Source organism: Brienomyrus brachyistius, chromosome 16, assembly GCF_023856365.1.
Source record: "Brienomyrus brachyistius isolate T26 chromosome 16, BBRACH_0.4, whole genome shotgun sequence".
Taxonomy (NCBI): Eukaryota; Metazoa; Chordata; class Actinopteri; order Osteoglossiformes; family Mormyridae; genus Brienomyrus; species Brienomyrus brachyistius.
Genome location: NC_064548.1, coordinates 14,867,362 through 14,889,585, shown reverse-complemented (window position 1 = coordinate 14,889,585; position 22,224 = coordinate 14,867,362). Strand labels below are relative to the sequence as shown.

At 39.3% G+C, this 22,224-nt stretch overlaps 3 protein-coding genes and 1 long non-coding RNA gene across 5 annotated transcripts in view; 1 reads left to right on the top strand and 3 right to left on the bottom strand.

Moving 5' to 3' along the window:
* Window positions 1-28: 28 nt before the first annotated feature.
* The window catches only part of LOC125710212 (uncharacterized), a 45,688-nt gene continuing 23,492 nt past the window's right edge, over window positions 29-22,224 (top strand). Inside the window, exons 1-4 of the long non-coding RNA XR_007382938.1 lie at window positions 29-1,790; window positions 1,993-2,028; window positions 4,989-5,082; window positions 15,117-15,234. This is a non-coding gene — a long non-coding RNA (uncharacterized LOC125710212). The remainder of the gene's footprint in view (window positions 1,791-1,992; window positions 2,029-4,988; window positions 5,083-15,116; window positions 15,235-22,224) is intronic.
* On the bottom strand, window positions 4,244-6,776 carry LOC125710210 (uncharacterized). Of its 2 annotated transcripts, none has more exons than XM_048979720.1 (6): window positions 6,517-6,776; window positions 6,139-6,204; window positions 4,968-5,294; window positions 4,742-4,807; window positions 4,520-4,634; window positions 4,244-4,380 (listed from the first exon to the last, which is right to left on the bottom strand). In XM_048979720.1, the coding sequence occupies exons 1-6, from the start codon at window positions 6,572-6,574 to the stop codon at window positions 4,317-4,319; spliced, it is 696 nt and encodes a 231-aa protein (XP_048835677.1). In that variant the 5' UTR covers window positions 6,575-6,776; the 3' UTR covers window positions 4,244-4,316. The 2 variants fall into 2 exon arrangements, with proteins under 2 accessions (XP_048835677.1, XP_048835678.1); XM_048979721.1 differs by having other exon boundaries at window positions 4,980-5,294; window positions 6,517-6,774.
* Window positions 13,904-16,049, bottom strand: LOC125710209 (uncharacterized). Its single transcript, XM_048979719.1, has 5 exons — window positions 15,776-16,049; window positions 15,014-15,328; window positions 14,615-14,878; window positions 14,368-14,491; window positions 13,904-14,240 (listed from the first exon to the last, which is right to left on the bottom strand). Exons 1-5 carry the CDS (start codon window positions 15,783-15,785, stop codon window positions 14,141-14,143), a joined length of 813 nt encoding a protein of 270 aa, XP_048835676.1. The 5' UTR covers window positions 15,786-16,049; the 3' UTR covers window positions 13,904-14,140.
* LOC125710206 (cell surface glycoprotein CD200 receptor 1-A-like) overlaps window positions 17,189-22,224 on the bottom strand; it is a 30,575-nt gene continuing 25,539 nt past the window's right edge. The window contains exons 8-9 of the transcript XR_007382937.1: window positions 21,878-22,026; window positions 17,189-19,624 (exon numbers count right to left, since the gene is read on the bottom strand). The gene's annotated coding sequence lies outside the window, so the exon portion shown is untranslated. The remainder of the gene's footprint in view (window positions 19,625-21,877; window positions 22,027-22,224) is intronic.

Below are 22,224 nucleotides of genomic sequence, written 5' to 3'. Positions count from 1 at the left end.
ATGTGACGTCGTTTCGCGCGACACGAAAAGTCCGGATGAATCGTTAGAGGACTCCGAGATGTGCGCAACAATCCTAATCTAAGTCAAAAAGGGTTCTATTCTACAACCAAAAGTAAAAACTGAAAAAAGACAAAGCAACTCTGTGCTTAAAAGAAACACAATGGTGCATGGGCGCCAAACGAGCGGTTAAGGTAACTACAGTAATAAACATTAATTTTTAAAAATACAGTAAAACGCGGTATATGGTGTTTGATGTCACCGAAAATTATCATAATGCATTGGACTTATTTGATGGAATGAGGATTTACTGTATCTTACTGAGTGATATACAGTAATTAACTGTAAATTTTACAGAAATGTCTAATAGTGAGTGTGAGTGCGGTTGGCATGCGTACTGCAATGATATCCTTCTAGACCAGCAGAGGGCAGATGTCGTCTTCTATCTCTGAATGAAGTTTCCACACAAGCAGGATGAGATAAGGTTATAATCGCACGTTGGTTATGCTTTTATGGTTTTTAAAACAGGAGATCCCTGAAACGTGCGGTTATAACCTACAGATTCTTAAAAAATATGGAGTAGCCTCTTAATTTTTGCCACTTCAATCGTTTGAAAACAGGTATGCTTCATTAAGAGAACCAAGAAACTGCCGAGTCAAAATATCTGTTACAGGCTATAAATATATACACATACAGTACTGTGCAAAAGTCTTAGGCACTCAAAAGAAATGTTTAACGCTATGTTTATCTGGGTAGTAAGTGCCCATTTTCTTAGAACAAAAAAAATATACAATTTAACATAAGAACATATGAAAATTACGAGTGGAACATATGAAAATTAGTGGTCAGGTAAAAAAATACACGGATGTATTGTATGGTTGCTGGAAATAATAGGGTTATTTTAGCAGTGGTTTTGAAATGGCTAAGCTGACACACTTTGCTAGGTGTAACAGCATAGTTTTACACCAACATGACAGGTATTTAAACATGGCTGCCTAAGACGTTTGCACAGTACTGTATATCTGAATTAGCCTGTCACAGATATTTTGACTCGGCAGTTTCTTAGTTCTCCTGATAAAGCCTGCCTGTTTTCGAACGACTGAAGTGATAAAGAAGTCCTCTGGCGAATATTAAGGGCCTACTCCATATTTTTTTTAAGAATCTGTGTTGTTAAAACCTGGTTTAATACTGGTTGTGTTGGCAGAAGGCTACACTGAGCAGCAGGGTGCTTCCAGGCTCAAGCAGAAGCAACTTTCTAATGCCAGAGATGATCGGTGAAGTGTCCCACCTGACCCTCACCCCACCCATTGTATTCTTTAAATGTTGCACACTGCACACTGCAATTTTGTATTGTATTGTATTGTGTCTTTTTCTGTTCTATATGTACAGTGATGCTACTGTAGCTCTTTTGGAAATTCCTTTTGGATAAATAATGTTCTACTGCTACTACTTCATCACTGCAACACCCTAATTTCTTGCTTTTTCAGTCATTCTGTTATAGATTTGCTGGTGTGCTTTGGTTTATTGTCGAGTTGCATGACCCAATTTCGGCCAACCTCTAGGTGTCGGAAAGTTGACCTGACGTGACACTAAAATACTTTGGTATACAGAGGAGGTCAATGACTGCAAGGTGCCCAGGTCTTCAGGCTGCAAAACAAGCCCAAATCATCACCCCCTCCATCACCGTGCTTGACAGTTGTATGAGGTGTTTTTGTGGAGTTTTACCCACCCTCAATAATTCTTTTAATTTATTCATTTTAAAAAATGACAGCGACAATAACTCAGGACACAAGGTCAGTGGACTAGAAAGTACATTTAAATCATACTTTAATTGTAACTTTTGATACTCATGAAATTGCTCGCACAAAGTAATTACGATGCATAATTGTAAATTACTTTCAATTCTTTTTAAGCTTTTGTAATAAAATGAGACGTGCTTCATGTATGCATATTTTTAACCAAAAACTGTTTAATCTGGCACATGTTTTGTCACAGATCTGAAGTACAACAAATCTCAGGTTGAGGAGAGAGGTAAGGAGTATGCACTGATTATTGCCGCACCCATCACATGACAAACCACCGCAGGGGTGAGAACCTGAGTGCAGCCATGCGGTGGGTGATACCTCAGCACCACACTAGTCTGAATGGACCTCTGAGTTTTTTTCCCAGTGACTGCCAATCCTGCCACCAACCCCCAAGTGTTCCCTGTAAGTTGGAGGACCTCCTTATACTGTAGGGCTGTGCTGTGTTCGGCACACATGGCACTGTGCATTAAGGTCAAACATCTTAACTTTGGTCTCATCTGTCCAAAGGACATTGTTCTAGAAGTCCTGCGGTTTGTTCAGATGCAATCCTAAGCCGCGCTGGCATGTTCATTTTAGAGAGATGAGGCTTTCTCCTGGCAACCCTTCCTAACAGGCCACACTTGTTCTTTTTCTAATTTTCATGAATTTTAACATTTAACATGCTGACTGAGGCCTGTGGAGTCTGAGATGTAGCTCTTGGGTTTTTCCCCCAGATTGATGGGCAGCAACAGTTGTTTCTCTGAGATCATTGCTGATGTCTTTCCTTCTTGGTATTGTGTTCGCACACACCTGAATGCTTCAGACCAGCAATCTGCTAAAACTTCTGCTTTTATAGAGGGGGTCACACTTGCTGATGATTAATTAATCAAGTGCATTTGATTAGCAGCACCTGGCTGCTACTTACTCTCTTAATTCCCATGGAGGCAGTAAGGGTGTACTTCATTTTTCACACACTGCTTCTGCATTTTGGTTTAGTTTTTGTTAAATAATGACACGGTGTAATATGTCATGTGGTGTTGTTCATCTGAGGTTGTATTTTCCTAATTTTAAGACCTGCTAAGGACCAGATGATTTTTTATTATGTGATATGATACATAAAATCTTAGAATTGCCAGAGGGTGTGCTTTCTTTTTCACATGACTGTATATATGCTTGTTTGTTTGTGTGTGTGTGTGTGTGTGTGTGTGTGTGTACACTGAAGTACAAGTACATTGGAGTTAATTTTTCACATATCCCATCTTGGGTTGATGTGGGTTGGATAGGTGGATGGATGGATGGACGGACTGCAGTCATGGTGCGTGCTGGTGTGTCTGTACATCTGTACATGCATGTGCCCAGTGATGTACTGGCATCCCATCTAAAGAGTACCCTTGTTTGGTGCACTGATATTTTATTTGTGATTTGGTACTTGGCTTGTTAATGTTGTTAATTGAAGGCAAAAGTAAAACTGAACTGTGGTGGTCAGGAGAATACAAGCACTAAAAGTAGCAGCAAAAGCGTTTGGTGTGAACGGTCATGCGATATTTCGCAATGACTCAACTCAACAAAACAATCACACTCTCAAACCACAGAATTAGATGTACACGGCAAGCACTGGAACATCTAGGATGCACAGTGTTATGTGGAAATGACAGTCACACAAATGGTACTGTGCTACAGCTCATATCAGGTGTTTTAATGTTGGAGAACTTGGAAGTGAAAATCTCACAGGTATAGTTATTTATTTCTAGCAGTACTGTCCACCCTGGAACACTGATCATTTGTGATATGTCTCACAAGACAGCTAATAATGCATCATTAGCCAGGAAAACAGGTCACAGCCGGAAGCTGTGGCTGGTGGGTTTCAGAGCAGAACATAAAGAACGGTGTAGATGTGCAGTATGAATCGTCACAGAACTCCTGCAATGCACTGCAGCAATCTGCTCTCACAAGCACACCCTCTCCCCCCGGAGAAGAAATTAAATAAAGTTTTATTTTGCGTTCACAAGGGGGTAATATTTTATTAGGATATAAGACCTGCTACAGAGTACAGAAGAATTATTCTGGGAAACAGAACAGGTGTAGGGTTTCAGGAAAGAAAGCTATCGAAATTGTACATTTCACACCATTAAACATTTTTTTTCGATTGGTTAAATAAAGCATTGCGAAATACACCAAATATACTTAACAATAGCAACATATAATTGCAGCTCTTCCCTAGATTTCTTTTCCTTAATGCATAAACATGAAAACTATGCTACTTCAACCTGTGTACCTTTTCCACTCATCAGTTTGATTTTCAGAAGTTACAATTTATCACAATAAATTAATCAGTTAGTGCTAGTTTAGAAGAGAGTCAGCAGTCCCTGTGGATGTGACTCCTTCATCTAATTCACGACTTAAGTCAATAAATACACACTTATTTAGGGGACTAAAAAACATTTTAAAGGGGCACAAAGGCCTCCCTAAAATAGGTCTAACGACGCCCCCCGAGTCTCACTATTTGGTTCAACTACTGCCACAGTTTGCACACCTTCACCAACGTTTTTGTGGTTGGCGGAGTGGGGGGGCAGCTGACGTGCCAAACTTGCAGCAATTTCTGGGGGGAAAGAGATCATGCAGATAAAAACACATTTGCAACTGGTGATTTTTTTTCTTCAACCATAATCATCACATTAAGAAATTATTTTGAATATTCCTTTTGATTTTCATAATAAAAATTTGATGGACTTTCATACCTTATCTTGCTGAGATGGTTTCTTAAGACATAAAGTCCAACAAAAATGCCCATTAAAAAGCAGATTAGGGTGAGATAAATAATTATCCACTGCCAGACATTGAAGTTTCTTCTGCCTGGAAAAGAAAATCATTGTAAGATAGTCTGGCCAGCACTAAAAGAATCATGCATGTTTCTGATGAAACTGAAACTTAAAGGCCACATTTCTATAAATGTAACATACTGGGGAGCTGAAGTGTGTCTGTATAATTCTCTGTCCAGCTGGGGTGTGACATTATCTGTTGAGGGACTGCAGAAATACCCATTATCACGATTATGAACATATATTCAAATGACATTTGATATTCTGTTCAACTAAGGAACTGTTGTTTTAATTAATCAAATTGATTGTAATAAACAGGGATTGCTACCCCATAGTTAAGATTACTTTGATGCATAAATGTACTTACATTTTTTCTTACCTTTGGCAGATACATTTATTACTACTTTACTGGATCCACCGTTGTACACTGTCTCACACTGATACCGTCCTTCATCTCGTTTTGTAAAGTGAGGAATGTACAGGTATGTTTCTCCGTTTGCGTTGTTGCGCAGGATCTTTCCATCGTTACATGTGTCATGTTTAGAATCGTTATCACTATGAGCCATTTGACACTGCTTTCCGTCAATGTCTATCATCCAGGTAATGAAGAGAATCGAAGCCCATGTCTTATTGGAGCAGTTCAGAGTAACGCTGCTATTCAAGTCAAAGTACTCACTTCTGTATTCTGTAAATGCTGGGTGATAACAGAAAAAGTAGCAAAGGACACATACATAAGATCATGTTATTTTGGTAATTATACTGCTTTAATAAAATGTAATATACACTACCGTGCAAAAGCTTGGGAACGCTTTGCCCAAGGAATAGGCGTCATGTCTCAGAAAAAGAACAGACTGATGGTTTTCAGTAGAACATTTTTCGTTTCTAGCCATTTTGCGACTTTAATTGAACTCACAATTGCTGATGTTCCAGGTAAACAACTAATCTAAAGAAGGCCAGTTTTATTGCTTCTTTAACAATCTTAACAGTTTTCAGTATGACGTAGAATGGATTTCTAATGATCAAATTTGGCTTTTAAAATGATAAACTCGGATTAGCAAACACAACGTGCCACCGGAACACAAGGCTGCTGTTTGCAGATAATGCTGTTTCCAGCTACAGTTGTCGTTTACAACATTATAAATGTCTAACAATTTCCAATTAACCTGATGTTATTTTAATGGACAAAAAAATAATCACTTTTCTTTTGGAAACAAGAAAATTTCTAAGTGACTCAAAAGTGTAAATAATGAATACATAGATAATATGTTGAGCAAATCGATGTCTATGGTGGTATTCTTGCATATTATATATTCCATTCTGGATGTGTTTGTATACATGCATTTTTGGAGCTACACTTCCCCTTCCTTTTTGATTACAGCGGTGTCACGTGGAAACATCCTTAAGTATGAATGGAACTGGAGGATATGTTGGTCGCATAATACAAACGGAACTCTATTCTAGGTTAGTGAGTTTATTGCTAACATCGTCACTTAGAAAGCACAACAGACATTAATGTCATTATAAAAAATATTAGTTACCATCTTGCGTCGCGGAATCTGTACTAGCTTTTTCACTAGTACAACGCAAGGCTTTCTGGCTTTCACCTACGAGAATTAAATATTTTGTTAGTTGAAAGGCAATTTAAAAATAGTAAAACAGTTTACTGTGTTTTATGACGCGATACCCCTGTGTCTATATTAAGTACATTAATTTGCTTCATTGCTGCAGGTGCTTTTGCTGCCATACAGTAATTCTGTTCTTCTCAGATGTTGAAAATATGAAAAAAAATTACAAGCCCATTTTTAAATAACTTGCACAACCATACACATGAAATTCACACACTTGAATGTAAATAATTTTGAACAGGCTCTTTTGATAAACCAGTAAAATGACAATGACAATAAAAACAAACAAACCTTTTGTCAGGTGACAGAAGGTGACAGGTATAATCAGAATGGAAATAAACGTCCACATTTTTCGGTTCCCGGTTTCTCATGAACGTCTTAGTACCCTGCTGCTCTCTATCCAACCGCTTGCAGCATTTAGTGAGGAAATGTCACCCTCAAAGTTCAAAGGGCTGGTGCTGGCTTCCTGTAGCATGAGTGCTGCTTTACCACGATGAGTATATTTTTCATCAGCATTGGAAAATTTCTCTGGGCCTTTGCATGGCCATAATCAGATTTAACATGCTTGTTTCCCCCAGAGCCACAGCAGTAGGTTAAGTGAATGTCATCAAGAAATTGTTACACACACCACATGCAGCAGTGAAGTTTAGATTCCTCACTGAAATGTACAACTACTGCATGCAGAACTCACGAGTACTCTACTTACTGTAGGATTGAAGTACGCTTTTACTTGGGGTATTAAAATGCTTTCAGTTTTGCTTTATAGTTTTGGTGCCGCATTATGATATACATTTTTAATTTCACAAGCCATAGATTTTACATGTACAGCTTTAAAAAAAATAGACCACAGCAAAATTAAAAATGAAAGTGTAAAATATCATGTTCTTTTTTGTAAATTCCAACCCGGCTCTTCTCTGTTTCTTATTGATGAAAGGCTTTTCCTTTGCTTTATGGAACTTCAGTCCTGATTCTAGGAGCCTGTTACACACTGTCCAAGCAGTGCACTTCACACCACTAAATGTTTCCCATTCTTTTTTGAAGGTCACTTGATGTCATCTTCCAATCCAAGAGGCACTGTTGGATAAGTTGGTAGTCATCTCTGGCATTGGAAAGTGGCTTCCGCCCTCTGCCTGGCTGGTTTTTGGTCGTTCCCAGTGTCTCCTGCTTCACCTTGTTCTTGTGTGCTGCTGTCTTAGAAGCTGAGCCTGGAAGCAGCCTGCCTCTCAGTGCAGCCTTCTGCCAGCAGAACCAGGATTAAACCAAAACGTAACAATGCAAATTCTTAAAATATATGGAGTGACCTATTATTTTTTCCACAGCTGTATATTCTGTTCTGCATTGGTTTTAAAATGAGCAAAATAAAGGTTTTTCAACATCAATAACGCAATAATAGCAGTGGTGGGAATCGCAGGGTTAGGGAAGTGTGGTTGTGATTGGAAGGTTGCTGGCTGGAATCCTTGACCAGCAAGGCACCACTGAGGGATTGCTGCCTATCCATTAAGTAATAGCTGTTAGCTGCTATGTCACGCATGGGTTAATGCAGAGGATGGATTTTGTTGTAGCATGTCAACAATTAATCATTTTCACTTTCAGTTATAACAGCAGAGTTAGAGTTTTGTATCATCTGAATAGCACCAATCCCTCAACTATCACTGTATATTAGTTCACTAGGAATACAATGTAATATGATAAAAACTAGATGACTGACAGAAACAATGCAAACATAAGACTGCAGCATGAATTAAACAAGCAGCCAGGATGTACATTATTGTTATAATAGACCCTAAGTTAACAAACCTCCATGCCTTTTGCCTGCCTCATCACCTCCTGTATGTTTTTAGGGCTGCGGTTCAGTAAAATGGACTTAAATGACTAATAGTGCAGATGTTACCTGCTGTTTCCTACTTTCTTTTGTGCAACATACCATCCCATAACTTTGATTGAATAGCATTAATACCTAATTTGGGTTGTTCATTAAGAAACCAATAAAGAGAAAAGTGAGGTTAACCTCACAGCCAATGAAAGTTCCTCTTCAGCCAGTCTAACCACATAGGGGAAAACTGTAGGTATGTTTTTTAGTTTTGGTCGATGTCTTACTGACCTTTTCTAAAAAGGAGCACCTGAGTCCAATGAACAGACATATGCCAGAAGTACATTATGTCGCTGGCTATTAGGACTGCATCCCCCTTTACACTCTTTTTGTCACTCGTCTTTTCCAAACCTTTACCTCAGACGGGGGACTGCGAGCAGAGTCTTGTGGAGTCCATTGGCCATAAGATCTCAGGCCGTGAAACTGGTCACATCATAATCATGCTGGAGTGTCTCCTATGAGAAGTGCTCCCCTCACCCTCTGTTATTACAGACACGTCACCCCCCCCCCCCCCCCTTCATTTCCAGGTTGTTCACAATGAAGGGACCTTGTCCACGCTGCCGTCCTCTCCTGGAGGGATGTGTCAGTGTCTTTTCTTTCCAATTTTTTCCCTGCTACTTTTATTACACCAGTTTCCTGTCCGACCCTGAAGTCCCTGGATGTTCCTTATGCAGTACAAACCCTTGCTAAAACATTTCAATCAAACAATTTAATAAATCAATCAGTCTTTGTTTATATAATACTGTTTTAACCACAGGGTTTACAAAGTGGTTTGCAGACATTTAAAAGAAAGGAATTAAAATACCCCTGACACCTTATACTAAGCGACTAAGAGGCAGTGAGGGTCTCCCTCTTCACACCAGATCCTACTGACAGTTTGCATTGGAAAACTGGAAATGCAGTGAAATACACAAAACTGATATGTGCACTACAAAATTTTCCATGTAGAGTTCCGTCGAAACAATTTAAATAGAATGTGCCCATTGTGCAACTGGAAAACCTCCCACGCATAAACACAGTGTCAATGCGCTGCAATGTTATTGTTTGATGCTAAAATTCTGACTGAAGGTTTCATTCTCAAATTTCACTTTACCAATCCTAGTGTATACAGGCCGAAATAAACAGCGACAAACATTCAGCATTAGACTGTTAAATTATCTGTCTGCGTTTATGCAGTATATCGTAAACTAAGCAATGCTGCCTGCACTTCTAAGGCAAATCACAGTGGTGTTGGCTGAATACTTCATGATGTGATTGGAGGTGACCTTGGTGAAGCAGTTGGATGTCAGGAGTGTAGATAGTGGGGGGGCTGAGGGAGCAGCCTTGGGGAGTTTCTGTCTGAGGGGATCAAAATGACATCCATTATTCTGACAAACTCCGGTCCCTCTGTCAGAAAGTCTAGCATCCAGTTGCATAGTGACATTTTCAGACCAAGCTGGGGTGATTTATCTACTACGGGATGAAGTATTTTGTTGAATGTTAAGCTGAAGTCAACGAACTGCATTGTCACATAAGAGTCTTTATTGTCCAAGTGTCACGGTGGTGTGAAGGGTCAAGGTCTGATATGGATCAAAGAATGTTGGGAGGTTTGCATGAATGTGTCCTATGACCAGCCATTCAAAACTCTTGATTATGACAGAGGTGAGAGACACTGGTTAACAGTCATTTAGCACTGAAGACGGTGTCTTCATAGGCAAACGTGCATAAGGTTAGCCTTGCAGTTGTGTCTTGGGGAGCAGCAGAGACTCTCCTCCGCTGCCCTCTGCTGGCCAGCCGGCTGGAAGACAACCTTTGGTCAGGGATGAACTTTATTATTTGACATTTTATTAACTGTTTTCTCATGTTCTTTTGTTGTTAATGGGGCATCTTTTTTTTCATTGTTTATATTTGGGTCAGCGGCAAGTAAGAGTTGGCAAGATGAGTAACTCAGAAGTCTTTCAAAACCTTGTTGTAAAGCATGCATCAGATTTGTTAAAATGTACATTTCTGATTCATGGTTGTTTCATGTAATTTGAAATGAATTCACATCATTATTTCCAGAAAGTACGATGTCATTGGAAAATACATCATCAGTGCAGGACATGGTGGTTGTTTTGGTACCAGCACACCAATGCTCAAGAAATGGAGAGGAGCACTGATGTACATGGTTAGAGAGCAAGCAAAACCAGACGCCTAATTTCCATTGGGGTCAAAGGTTCAGTCCAAAGTAAACTAGATGTCTCCTCCTATCATGACTGGTCATATTGTGTTCTTAGCTAGCCTGCTCTAAACAAATCTGGCAGAGACTTACATAATATCTGTAACTCCTAGTATATGTGACATAGGCAGTTATCAGAGTTGGGTAATTCAGCTAAAGAGAGTAAAAGTCCAGACCAAGATTTTGTTTCAACCAAGCAGTTGAGCGTAATGGATTACGATCGGAACCTGTTAAAATTTTGAAACAAATCATAACAAAATTGAAGAAATGCTGCTTAGTGGCAGCAAGGGGGAGGGTGATTATAGAAGATGCCTGATCTTGTGAACAACATAACTCTATTTGATAATATTACTTTATTAAAATTATTTGATTGTTCCTATTACCACTTTACAAAATCATTATATGGATAAAATCTACACGATACACCTGAGACAAAGGTGAAGCAGCAGCAAAAAGTGGCAGCTGAAGACAGAAGACAGTTAATCTGGATCCTTTTTAAACTTCACTGGCAATGGCAATTTTACCTGGGGTGTAATTGCGCCTCCTACTGGTAATATGAAAATGCTATTTGAACTTCCATTTTCTGTAATGGCATGTCCTTTTCAGGGTGGGTGGCAGGTAGAGTCTACATGTTTTTGAATGTTCTAAAATGAAGTTTACATTTTATATATTATATTTTATCGGTAGCAATCCAGTAGCCAGTCAGCAAGATGTGTTATGAGGTTGGAGGTGTGAAAGGAGTAAGGATTAGGGTGGGGGTACGGGGGTGACAGGGTGGTGTGGGGAATACATTGTTGTCATGCCGACAGCACCTAGCCTTTATTTTTATATTCGTTTATTGAAGTACTGGACTAAGACTAGTTTTGACAGAGACTAATATTTCTGCCTTTACATAGTCTGTATTACATGCCAAAAGTACAGATAAAATAGTGAATTTTATCCAGTGTGCCATAGTAAAAGCATTCACTGGGAAAATATCTGTACTAATGGAAATGATTTAATTCCTGATTAGAGGAAAAATCAAAACAAAAAAACCGAACATTCAATACATAAATACCATAGTCCCTGACTCCTCTTAAGACAGATTTCATACACTGTTTTTTCCATAAGTCAAAACCCATGTTCACAAATGTTGCAATACATACTTGGTAATAACCTTGATATCATTGAAACAGTCGATAAGAGGAGGACATTCGGGAAAATTCTATCCATCATGGAAAACCCAGCTCATCCTATTGTCATATGGGCATGGAGTGTAGCTGTTTGGCTCTCTGCTACAGCCTCCTTCTTACATTGCCTTTGTTGTTGGTACTTATTTATTGTGAAGAACCCCTCTTATGTACTGATTTTCATTGTTTTTCACTGTGCATTTCCATCTGTGTACTTGCACACTGTTTAAACTGCAGACCGCATATTGCACATTCTTACCCGACACTTGCACTGCCTTTAACATTTACAGCCCTGAATACTTGCTGTTCCAGTTACTGTTACTTACAGTATAGGGTGGTTATTTCGAATTCTTCTACATACTTACTTATCTGATTATTTATCTGATTTTTTTTCTCTCGTGCATCCTGTTTTCTATTCTATTTTATCTTATCTAAAATCTTCCTTTTCTCATATTTAAGCTATATGTACTGTGCTTTGTTGTCTAATTTATGCTTGCTGCTATAACAAATGAATTTCCCAGTCTGGATCTGTCACGGGATACGGTCGGGCGAAGCGGGCAGAGCGTGCAAGGAGCAGGCAGGCAAGCAGGATACGGGAAAACGGGGGTTTATTAGGAGCAATCCGGGGCAGGGAATACAGGACGGCAACAGACATCAATGACGGACACTGGACTCGGGTAAGACACGGACTGATATACACAGGACTGAGCAAATGAACTAGATACAGCTGGGTACAATCGGGAGAAAACACGTGGGTAGGCAGGGGGCGTGGCACACAGGAGGAGCGGACGAGCCGGGCATGACAGGATCAATAAAGTTCATCTGCCTACCTAGTGTTTAAGTACTGAAGTCGGTTTTATTCAATCCGTCTCTGCAAGTATATTCACAGGATCAATTTCCTTCATAAGACAGCCGTATGTTGTTAATGCTGAGGAATAGTAATTGGGTCACAGGTGCTTCCTAATTCCTAAGTTTTAAGGTCCACAGCCACTATGTACTTATTGCCACCAGTCTTTATTATAAATTTTTATATGAATTATTATTCATTTTATATGACTTATGAATTTTATCTATAAGGTGATATGTATTTAAATTAATCCAAAAAGACTTTGCTGCATACATCTGGGTGCATTGTCCTTAAGTTTTTTTTTTTTGCAAATACTGTATATGCCATAACTTAATTCCTACTTTAATCCCAGTCCTAAATGTGATTTGTCTGAATTATTGACCCTCGTAAGCTGCAGATCTCCTTACCTTCAGAGAGTACATGCACACTCCACAAGAGCTTACTGAACCAAACCCCAGTGTTTTCCTCTGCATATTTGCATCTGCTGAAACAGTATCACTGAACTGAAGTTTCCCTCTTGAGTTGGTGCTCAGATAGTTAATATAGTTAGTTTAATGCAAAAGCAAAAGTAAACTGTGCTCAAGAGAATCTAGTCAATAAAATCTAGCAGCAACTAAATCTAGCAGCAAAATAGCTTTGTATGAAATGTCATGTGATGTTCCACAATGACTCCCGAAGACCTTTTCTGAGCTGACCGTGGCTGTGAGCTTCTGACCCACGACCAAAGCAGCAGAAACCCAGTCTGTGACATTGGGCTGCATTGTTCTGTAAAACGTCAGTGTGGAGGTTTGACACATCTTGGGGGTTAAAATTCAGTTTACATCCACAGCACATAATGTTGGCACCAATATGTCTTACCTTGTCTCTGTGTCCCTGTTTCTACACTTTGTTTGTACAGTATGTGGTGTGTGAAGTATGTTGTCTAATCAATGTACACATGTTAGTATATAAAATGTTAAGTAAATGCAGCTCCATGTGACTCCGCATGTCAGCAAATGAAAAACCAAACAATCATAATCTCACAGCTTGACACATTTTGGGCACGTAAAAAGAGGTCAACTGAAAATAGGTCTACTTTAGCAAATGAACTGAGATTATAATCTCAGAACAAAGAATCAGATAAACACAGCAAATGTTGGTAGACCTGAGAAACTCTGTGCTGTGTGAAAATGGCAGGCATGCAACTGGTACTGCGCCGCGACTGATATGAGATGCTTAAGTGTTGGAAAACTCAGGAGTGAAAATCACAGTACAGGTACTTAATTCTAACAATACTGTCCACACTGAAACACTGTGCATTTCTGACTGTACTTGATGTAATTAAAAATGTAACTAGTTAAGCATCATTACAGAAGAAACCACGATACTGACAAATGAGTTCTGCTCTAGACCTTGAGTGATCCTATGGCAGGGAGAATTAAACATTAGATATCATGCACAGTGATTTATCACAGAACTGCTGCAAAGCGCTACAGCAAACTGCACTCAAACTCAGACCCTCTGCCCCCAGAGAAGAAATGAAATTATGCTCATTATGCTTTTTAACACCCAGAAGGGCTTATATTTTATTAGCAAAAAGAAATATGAGAGTTGCTACAAAGCACAGAGGAAGAACTACCAAGGAAGCTAACAAGGTGAAATTGTACATTACAGACCAAGAAACATTTTATTTTATTGATTCAGTTTATTGCACTACACAATGGATCACACTTCATGTATTTAAGAATAGCAACACATAAAACGACATTCCTCCAGGCCATACTATGAGAGGTACGATCCGTCTTAGCTAATCACTGCTGATATAACCTATGTAGCCACGCTGTTAGGTTCAGCTACTGCCGGCCTTTACACACCTTTACCAACGTTTTGGGGTCTGACGGAGTGGGGTGGGTGGGGGGGGTAGCTGATGTCCTGGAGTTGCAGCAGCTTCTGCTGGTACAGAGATAATGCAGTTAAAGCACAATAGCACCTGGTCCTCTTTTTCTCCAAACATAATCATCAGATTGAGGTAAGCTATTGCTTTTTGATGCTCATAACAAAATTTGATAGACTTTCATACCTGATCTTGCTGAGATGTTCCCATATAATATAAAGTCCAATAATAATACCCACTGAAAAGCAACATAAATCCAGAAATATAATTATCCACTGCCAGGCTTCAATGGTTCTGCCTTTTAATGGATCTGGAAAAGAAAAGCATCTGTAAGCATTAAAAGACAGCCAGGCCCCCATTAAAATAATGAAGTGTTTGATGAGTCCACTAAGTCCACTAACTAAGTCCACATTTCTATAAATGTAACACATACTAGGGAGTTGAAGTGTCTCTGTGTAATTCTCTGTCCAGCTGGGGTGTGTCACTATGCAGTGCAGCTCGGTACCATGCACATGGTCGGGCAGTTTGAGTCGGCTCTCCGTGGTGTAGGAGCCATCTGGGTTGGGTACAGAGCTGCTGGTTACAGTGGTGTCCCACGCAGTTCTCCATGAGATGGAGACGTTTGATTTAACCCCTGCAGCTGAACACACAGCTTCTCTGTGGTCAAGGTCCAGTCTGGTGGAAATCTGTAGAGGGACTGCAGAAATACCCATTATCACGATTATGAACATATATTCAAATATGACATTTGATTAATCAAATTGATAAAAAAAAAAAACAAGGATTGCTACCCCATAGTTACTTTGATGCATAAATGTATATATTTTCTTACCTTTGGCAGATACATTTATTACTACTTTACTGGATCCACCGTTGAACACAGTCTCACACTGATACCGTCCTTCATCTCGTTTTGTAAAGTGAGGAATGTACAGGTATGTTTCTCCATTTGTGTTGTTGCGCAGGATCTTTCCATCTTTACATGTATCATGTTTAGAATCGTTATCACTATGAGCCATTTGACACTGCTTTCCGTCAATGTCTATCGTCCAGGTAATGAAGAGAATCGAAGCCAATGTCTTATTGGAGCAGTTCAGAGTAACGCTGCTATTTAAGCCAAAGTACTCACTTCTGTATTCTGTAAATGCTGGGTGATAACAGAAAGTAGCAGAGATACCTGATTAAGATAATATAGTTTTGACATCCTGTAATGTTTAATGTAATATGCAATCAAGTAATAAAATAATACATAAAAATATACAGTTAACATATTTCAATGGACTTATTACACCATGTTGACCCTGAACGTGTAAATTAAGATGAAAACACTACACTTCCCATTTATTGGCAATAATGCCACATTGAAACCTTCACAGGTATGGATAAATCTCTTATCTGTCAGACTCACATTTCATCTTATCTCTGCAAAACACCCACGTAGATGCAAAAACAACTAACTTTATCCTATTAATACTCTACGAAAACGGTGGGTATGTGGACCACCTCCTCATATTCCTTCTGCAAATGGAGCTCAACTGTAAATATAACATCGACACTCAAGAAACGTTGATGTTATAAAAAAAACATTAGTTACCATCTTGCATTGTGGAAACTGGATTTTGTGAGTATGCAGTGAGGTTAGTATCCTGCGTGACTTTAGAGCTCTTTCCTGAGAGGAGGAATTACATACTTTGTAAGTGGAAAAGTATTACATCATGTTAGTAAGACAACATACAGCTTCACGCCATTCACACCCATGGGCATCATGGCAACAGCAATTCACCTGAGCATGTATTTGGACCATGCGGGGTAATGTTTTAGACACATTCATTTTATCACAATTGCGACAAATAACAACAACTATGCAACTACATATATATATATAGATGTAAATGTAGTTCTTGTTGAAACTGTACACCTGTCATCCATCATCATCAGCATCATAATCATCATCAATCGATCTTCTAACCCTTCATCCATGTCTAACCCATGTTGGGACTTTCAGCCTAGGGCACCAAGCTGGGTCACATACAAGATAGGCTGCTCGCTGTATTCAATGCCCAATTTTTGCATTTTCTCATTTTCTCTTGAAGAACAATAATATTCCACAATTATGAACCTACGCTATAAATACTGCAGCGTTCAGGGGGGTTGACGGGACATGCATGTACTTACAGATTAAGGGGACCCAGTATTTTATAGAGCCTGCAGAACATTTAGGAGTCCAAAAACATGCTGAGGCTAATTGGACTTGCTAAATTGCCCATAGGAGTGCATGCGTGAGTGACTGGTGTGTGAGTGTGCCCTGTGATGGGCTGGCCCCCCATCCTGGGCTGCTCCCTGCCTCGTGCCCATTGCTTCCGGGATAGGCTCCAGACCCACCGCGACCCAGTAGGATAAGCGGGTTGGAAAATGGATGGATGGATGATCTCCGGCTTGAAAAAGTTTGGAGCTGCATCTGCCTTCCCTGGTGTTCTTACCGACGCCCCCAGAGAGGTGCCATCTTACCGATACCTCCCTCATACAGCTTCTAACACTTTAATAATAAAATTAAAGAAGCCTGTTTAGGTTTGGTGAAAATTTTTCAGCCCTCAATAAGCGCTAATTCCTTCCTACAACCCTGGGCACTAAGCCCCCCTTGTCTTTCAATCCTAGTGACGTCCCTGAGTTGCGGTACTGTTAATGTGTGGGGGTGTTCCAGGAAGCAGGATTTATTGCTTAGCCGAAAAAATTGTCGGATTTAAGGTGATCTGGGCTAAATGTAAGTCAATGAAGATAATTCTACCTAAAATCCATCAAGTTAAATGGCTAACCAAGAAATTCTGCTTTGTGGAATACCCCTCCCCCCCCCACACACACACACACTCTCTATGTGTGTGATTTATAAAGTAATACTGATTGGTGATGAGTTTATTTGATGCTGAATAATAGAAAGGGAATTATGAATAAGTATTCTCTGTGATTGTGATTATGAATAAAAAGACAAAGAATAATTAAGAAAACCATAAAAACAAGTTTGTATATGAAGACAATTTTATTAATGACAATCAGACTCCAGATAAATACATTTACAGTACCATGTCAGAGATACGCTCCACCTATATACAGTACATTTACGCTGCCAGTAATATGCTCCACCTAGATACATTTATCCTATCAGATATATGCTCCACCTATATACAGTACATTTACGCTGCCAGTAATATGCTCCACCGATATACATTTACCCTATCGGAGATACGCTCCACCTATATACAGTACATTTACGCTACCAGTAATATGTTCCACCTATATACATTTACCCTATCAGAGATACGCTCCACCTATATACAGTACATTTACGCTGCCAGTAATATGCTCCACCTAGATACATTTATCCTATCAGATATATGCTCCACCTTTATACATTTACCCTGTCAGACATATGTTCCACCTATATACATTTACCCTATCAGAGATACGCTCCACCTATATACAATACATTTACGCTACCAGTAATATGCTCCACCGATATACATTTACCCTATCGGAGATACGCTCCACCTATATACAGTACATTTACGCTACCAGTAATATGTTCCACCTATATACATTTACCCTATCAGAGATACGCTCCACCTATATACAATACATTTACGCTGCCAGTAATATGCTCCACCGATATACATTTACCCTATCGGAGATACGCTCCACCTATATACAATACATTTACGCTACCAGTAATATGTTCCACCTAGATACATTTATCCTATCAGATATACACTCCACCTATATACATTTACACTGTCAGCAATACGCTGCCTGCATGCCCTTCTAGATCTGGTGACAGTGCTGTTTTTATAGTTTTTATGCTTTTGAATTATTATTTTTTTACCATACCAATTCAGTGTATGCATAAATTCAGCAGTTATTTGTTTTGGTTAGTTGTATGAATGCAATTCAGCATCATCAGGCCTACAAAATCGACGGTGTTATGAGGATATAATTGGGTTCTACGCTGGCACTTTGCACCAGTTGCATAAGTGGTTCATTGGCACCCTACAGGTAGACAAAATAATAGGATGTGCGCATTCGATATGCGCATTAACACATAGGAAAAGCAGGATGTGTTTTATGTTACATACAGTAGCTGGCTCTAATACTGAGATGCCACTGAAAGACTTGTTTATCTGGATCAGACGTGTTAAACTAGGGCTGCACCTAAGTTCTGCAGGGTGGTAGATCTGCAGGAGCAGCAATGAGCAGCCCTGTTTACAGGCATGTCCAGACACACATGAGGACAAACAAACATGCCATGTCTCTTTGGGTAAGCTTGGTAAGCTCGGCCAAAGCAATAAAGAAAACAGATCACTAACCTCTCCCATAAACACTTAATAGCCACAAGAGTAAAAGTAACTTCCTAATAACTATGCTGATATTTGGCACCAGATTTCAAATGACAATTCATTTTGCAATTGGTAATTCAATGTGCAATTTCATTGTGCAATTGGCAATTCAATAAGTACAGTAAAGTGAATGCATTCCATCGTAGCTTACAACAATGGATAACAAGGTGGATAACGAAGACCCGCCTTGATGAGAGGACAGATAGATTGGATTTTCAGTTAAATTTTGGTGTAAAAAGAGTTTGGTGACATGTAATGTAATTACTGGGGGCACGATTGCATTGCCATTTGAATAAAGAGGCAAAAACATAACAATATGAAATACACTTCAAAATTTTTATCCTATTTTTATTCAAAATAATTTGCAATGAACTGATGATTTTATTGCTCCATGGGCCCTCGCGAACGTTTTGCCCAGGGGCCCACACAACCCATAATCCGTCCCTGCCCAGCTGTGTCTAGTTATTTTCAACCAGTCCTGTCTATTTGAGTCCATGTCTTACCAGAGTTCAGTGTCTGTCATTGATGTTAGTGTCTTCGATGTTTCCTGATTCCCGTAACCCTCCATTAAATCCCCGTTTTGTTCCGTATTCCGCCTTCCTGCCTGATCCTTCCTGCCCGCCTGCCCTTTCGCCTTATTCGTCCACCTCGAACTCTGACAGAAACTAGAGAAGAAAATGGAATGCAGCTAACCCTCTTTCAGCAGTGGTGACACAATACAAACAACTAATGCAGACAAACACCCCAACATAGTATTCGATGCCACACCTCCCGCCCCTGGACAAGTTTCACACATGCCTTCCAAAACAAAATGAAACTGGCTTATGAAGTCCGCACTGCCTTAGAAGATGGCACCATGGTGGGCTGTGTTGCCTATGTTGCGTAATGGGCTGAATACGTGCTACCACTTTGCAATGTTAGCCACAAAGTGCGTCGTGGAAGGGAAGACAGAGAGAGCAGACACCGCTGCTCATGCCACAAGAAGACTAACAATCAGTGTCAAAAGATTGTCTTTGTATTGCTTCAAATGTTTATTCAAGTTCAGTATTCTTCAATTCCTGCAATAAATAAGCAGAAACAAATAACACATTGTATTTTAGCACTACATAAAAGGCTGCCTTTTAGATCAAAACATGCACTCACACAAAATAAAATGTATTTGCATGTAGCATTTTTAACTAAACTGAAATGGAAAAGGACAGGCTTCTCAGTTATACAGTAAGCCATCGTGCGTTCGCGAATTCAGATACTCGAAAATGTAATCGGAACCGAACTGTTTTTAAAAAAAATATTTTTAATGTTTCTGTATTTTAGTTCTCTCTCTCTTTTTCGTGGTTAGCGCACACATAGTATTTTTACAACTTATTTTTGTACGTCTTTCCGCAATTTTTAATTGATTGAATACCTGTACCCTGTACGTACAGTACATGTTTTCTTTACGTATTTTAATAATTTATTAAATAATTTATTAAATAAGTGTACAGTCCCGCTCGTTTACTCATTTTACTTTACTGTGAATGCAAAAGAAAACGGCAGCCAATGCCGTGTTAAATGAATTAGTAGGGGTAACATTAGTATACTGTACTGTAAATGTGCTAGTGTGACAAATATCCGTTCGGCGATACTGTATTCTATTTTTTCATCAAACATTTGTTTTTTAAGGTAATGTATTAAGTTAACTTTTTACATGAAATTTAAGTGTTTGGGAGCATATTTAGGGTTTAAACTGTAGAAATAAGCACATATTACAATTTTTACCAAAATCCGCGAACCTCCTCAATTCTGGAACGTAACCTCGTCCGAGGTTTTACTGTACTAGTATCATTTAAATGAAAAGGTGTTTTGTTTGCCTATTTTAATATAGACACATGAGTACAGGTATATGGAAGCTTCATTTTGCACCTTGCTTTCATTTCAGACATACATGCACCGAGCTGACTATTCGGTAACGGTTTATATTAAGTGCACCTTCATAACGCATTCATTATGCATTCATAGGACGTTCATAAGCAGCATGCAAGTACACCTAACATCCTAACATCCCGTAACAGCTTTAATATACATTAATAGCAAACATTACATGATTATATAGTTTAAATACTAGAACTCATGGCCATAGGTGTAAATTAGCGGGAGAACATTTTAAACTGAATTTGAGAAAACACTTATTTACACAGCGTGTAGTTAGAGTATTGAATATCCTTCCTGCTAGTGTAGTGCAAGCTAAAACCCTGGGTTCCTTTAAATCAGAGCTAGATAAGATTTTAAGAACTTTATGCTATTAGTTAAGTTCTCCCCAAACGAGCTTGATGGGCTGAATGGCCTCCTCTTAATTGTTTGTAAATTTCTTATGTTTTTATACTTATAATATAAATTATAATGTTTATTATTATTATTATTATTATTATTATTATTATTATTATTATTATATAATGTTTGTTATTAATGTATATTACAGCTGTTAAGGGATGTTAGGATCTTAAGGTATACATACATGATATTTATATGAATACTTAATATTTAATATTTTATGAATACTTAATGAATGCATTATGAAGGTGGAGTTAATGTAAAACGTTATTGACTATACTGGCAAGGGCAGGGTTTGAAATGGGAGTCTCCCAATCACAGGCACAGAGATGTGTGCAAGGAAAAAAAATAACAGAGAAATAAAATTGTAATGCTTCGTATATTTTGTTTAGGAATTAAAAACAGTTCTGAGTAAAATCATTGGCACCCATGAACTATAACTACAATGCACAGCTTTGGCAATGATAACCGCTTCTAAATGCTTCTTACTGCAGCTTGCTGGTGTAAGAAAGCCTTTATCCCCTCTACTGGTTACTAGCCTCACCATAGATTTTCCATGCGATTCAGATTAGAAGGCACTTTTATTTTGAAGCATTATGTTTAAGTTTGGGGGCGGCATGGTGGTGCAGTGGTTAGCACTGTTGCCTCACACCTCTGGGACCCGGGTTCGAGTCTCCACCTGGGTCACATGTGTGTGGAGTTTGCATGTTCTCCCCATGTCATCGTGGGGTTTCCTCCGGGTACTCCGGTTTCCCCCCACAGTCCAAAAACATGCTGAGGCTAATTGGAGTCGCTAAATTGCCCATAGGTGTGCATGTGTGAGTGAATGGTGTGTGAGTGTGCCCTGCGATGGGCTGGCCCCCCATCCTGGGTTGTTCCCTGCCTCGTGCCCATTGCTTCCGGGATAGGCTCCGGACCCCCCGCGACCCAATAGGATAAGCGGTTTGGAAAATGGATGGATGGATGGATGTTTAAGTTTGTGATAGATAAGATTTTCTCACCTTTTCTGTCTTGCTTCGGATCTCCTGTCTTCTCCTTAGGATTAGGAAAATAACCCACACTGCGGCTATAGATGTTACAGAGCTCATAAACATCACAAGATGGAGACGATCACGACCATCTGCTTCCTTCGTTTTTTTCTGCCAGCTTTCTGCAGTCAACCAAATACACAAATTAATAAAAGATTTAACTCCACCAATCCAAATGCCAACTATCTTGGGGGGGGGGGGGGGGGGGGCTATTCCAGGCAGCACAGAGCATAAGAAAAGGGTACAGCTTGGATGGGATGCCAGTGGCACATACAGGTATAAAGCACACACTATACCTGTTGTCTTCCATCCATCCATCC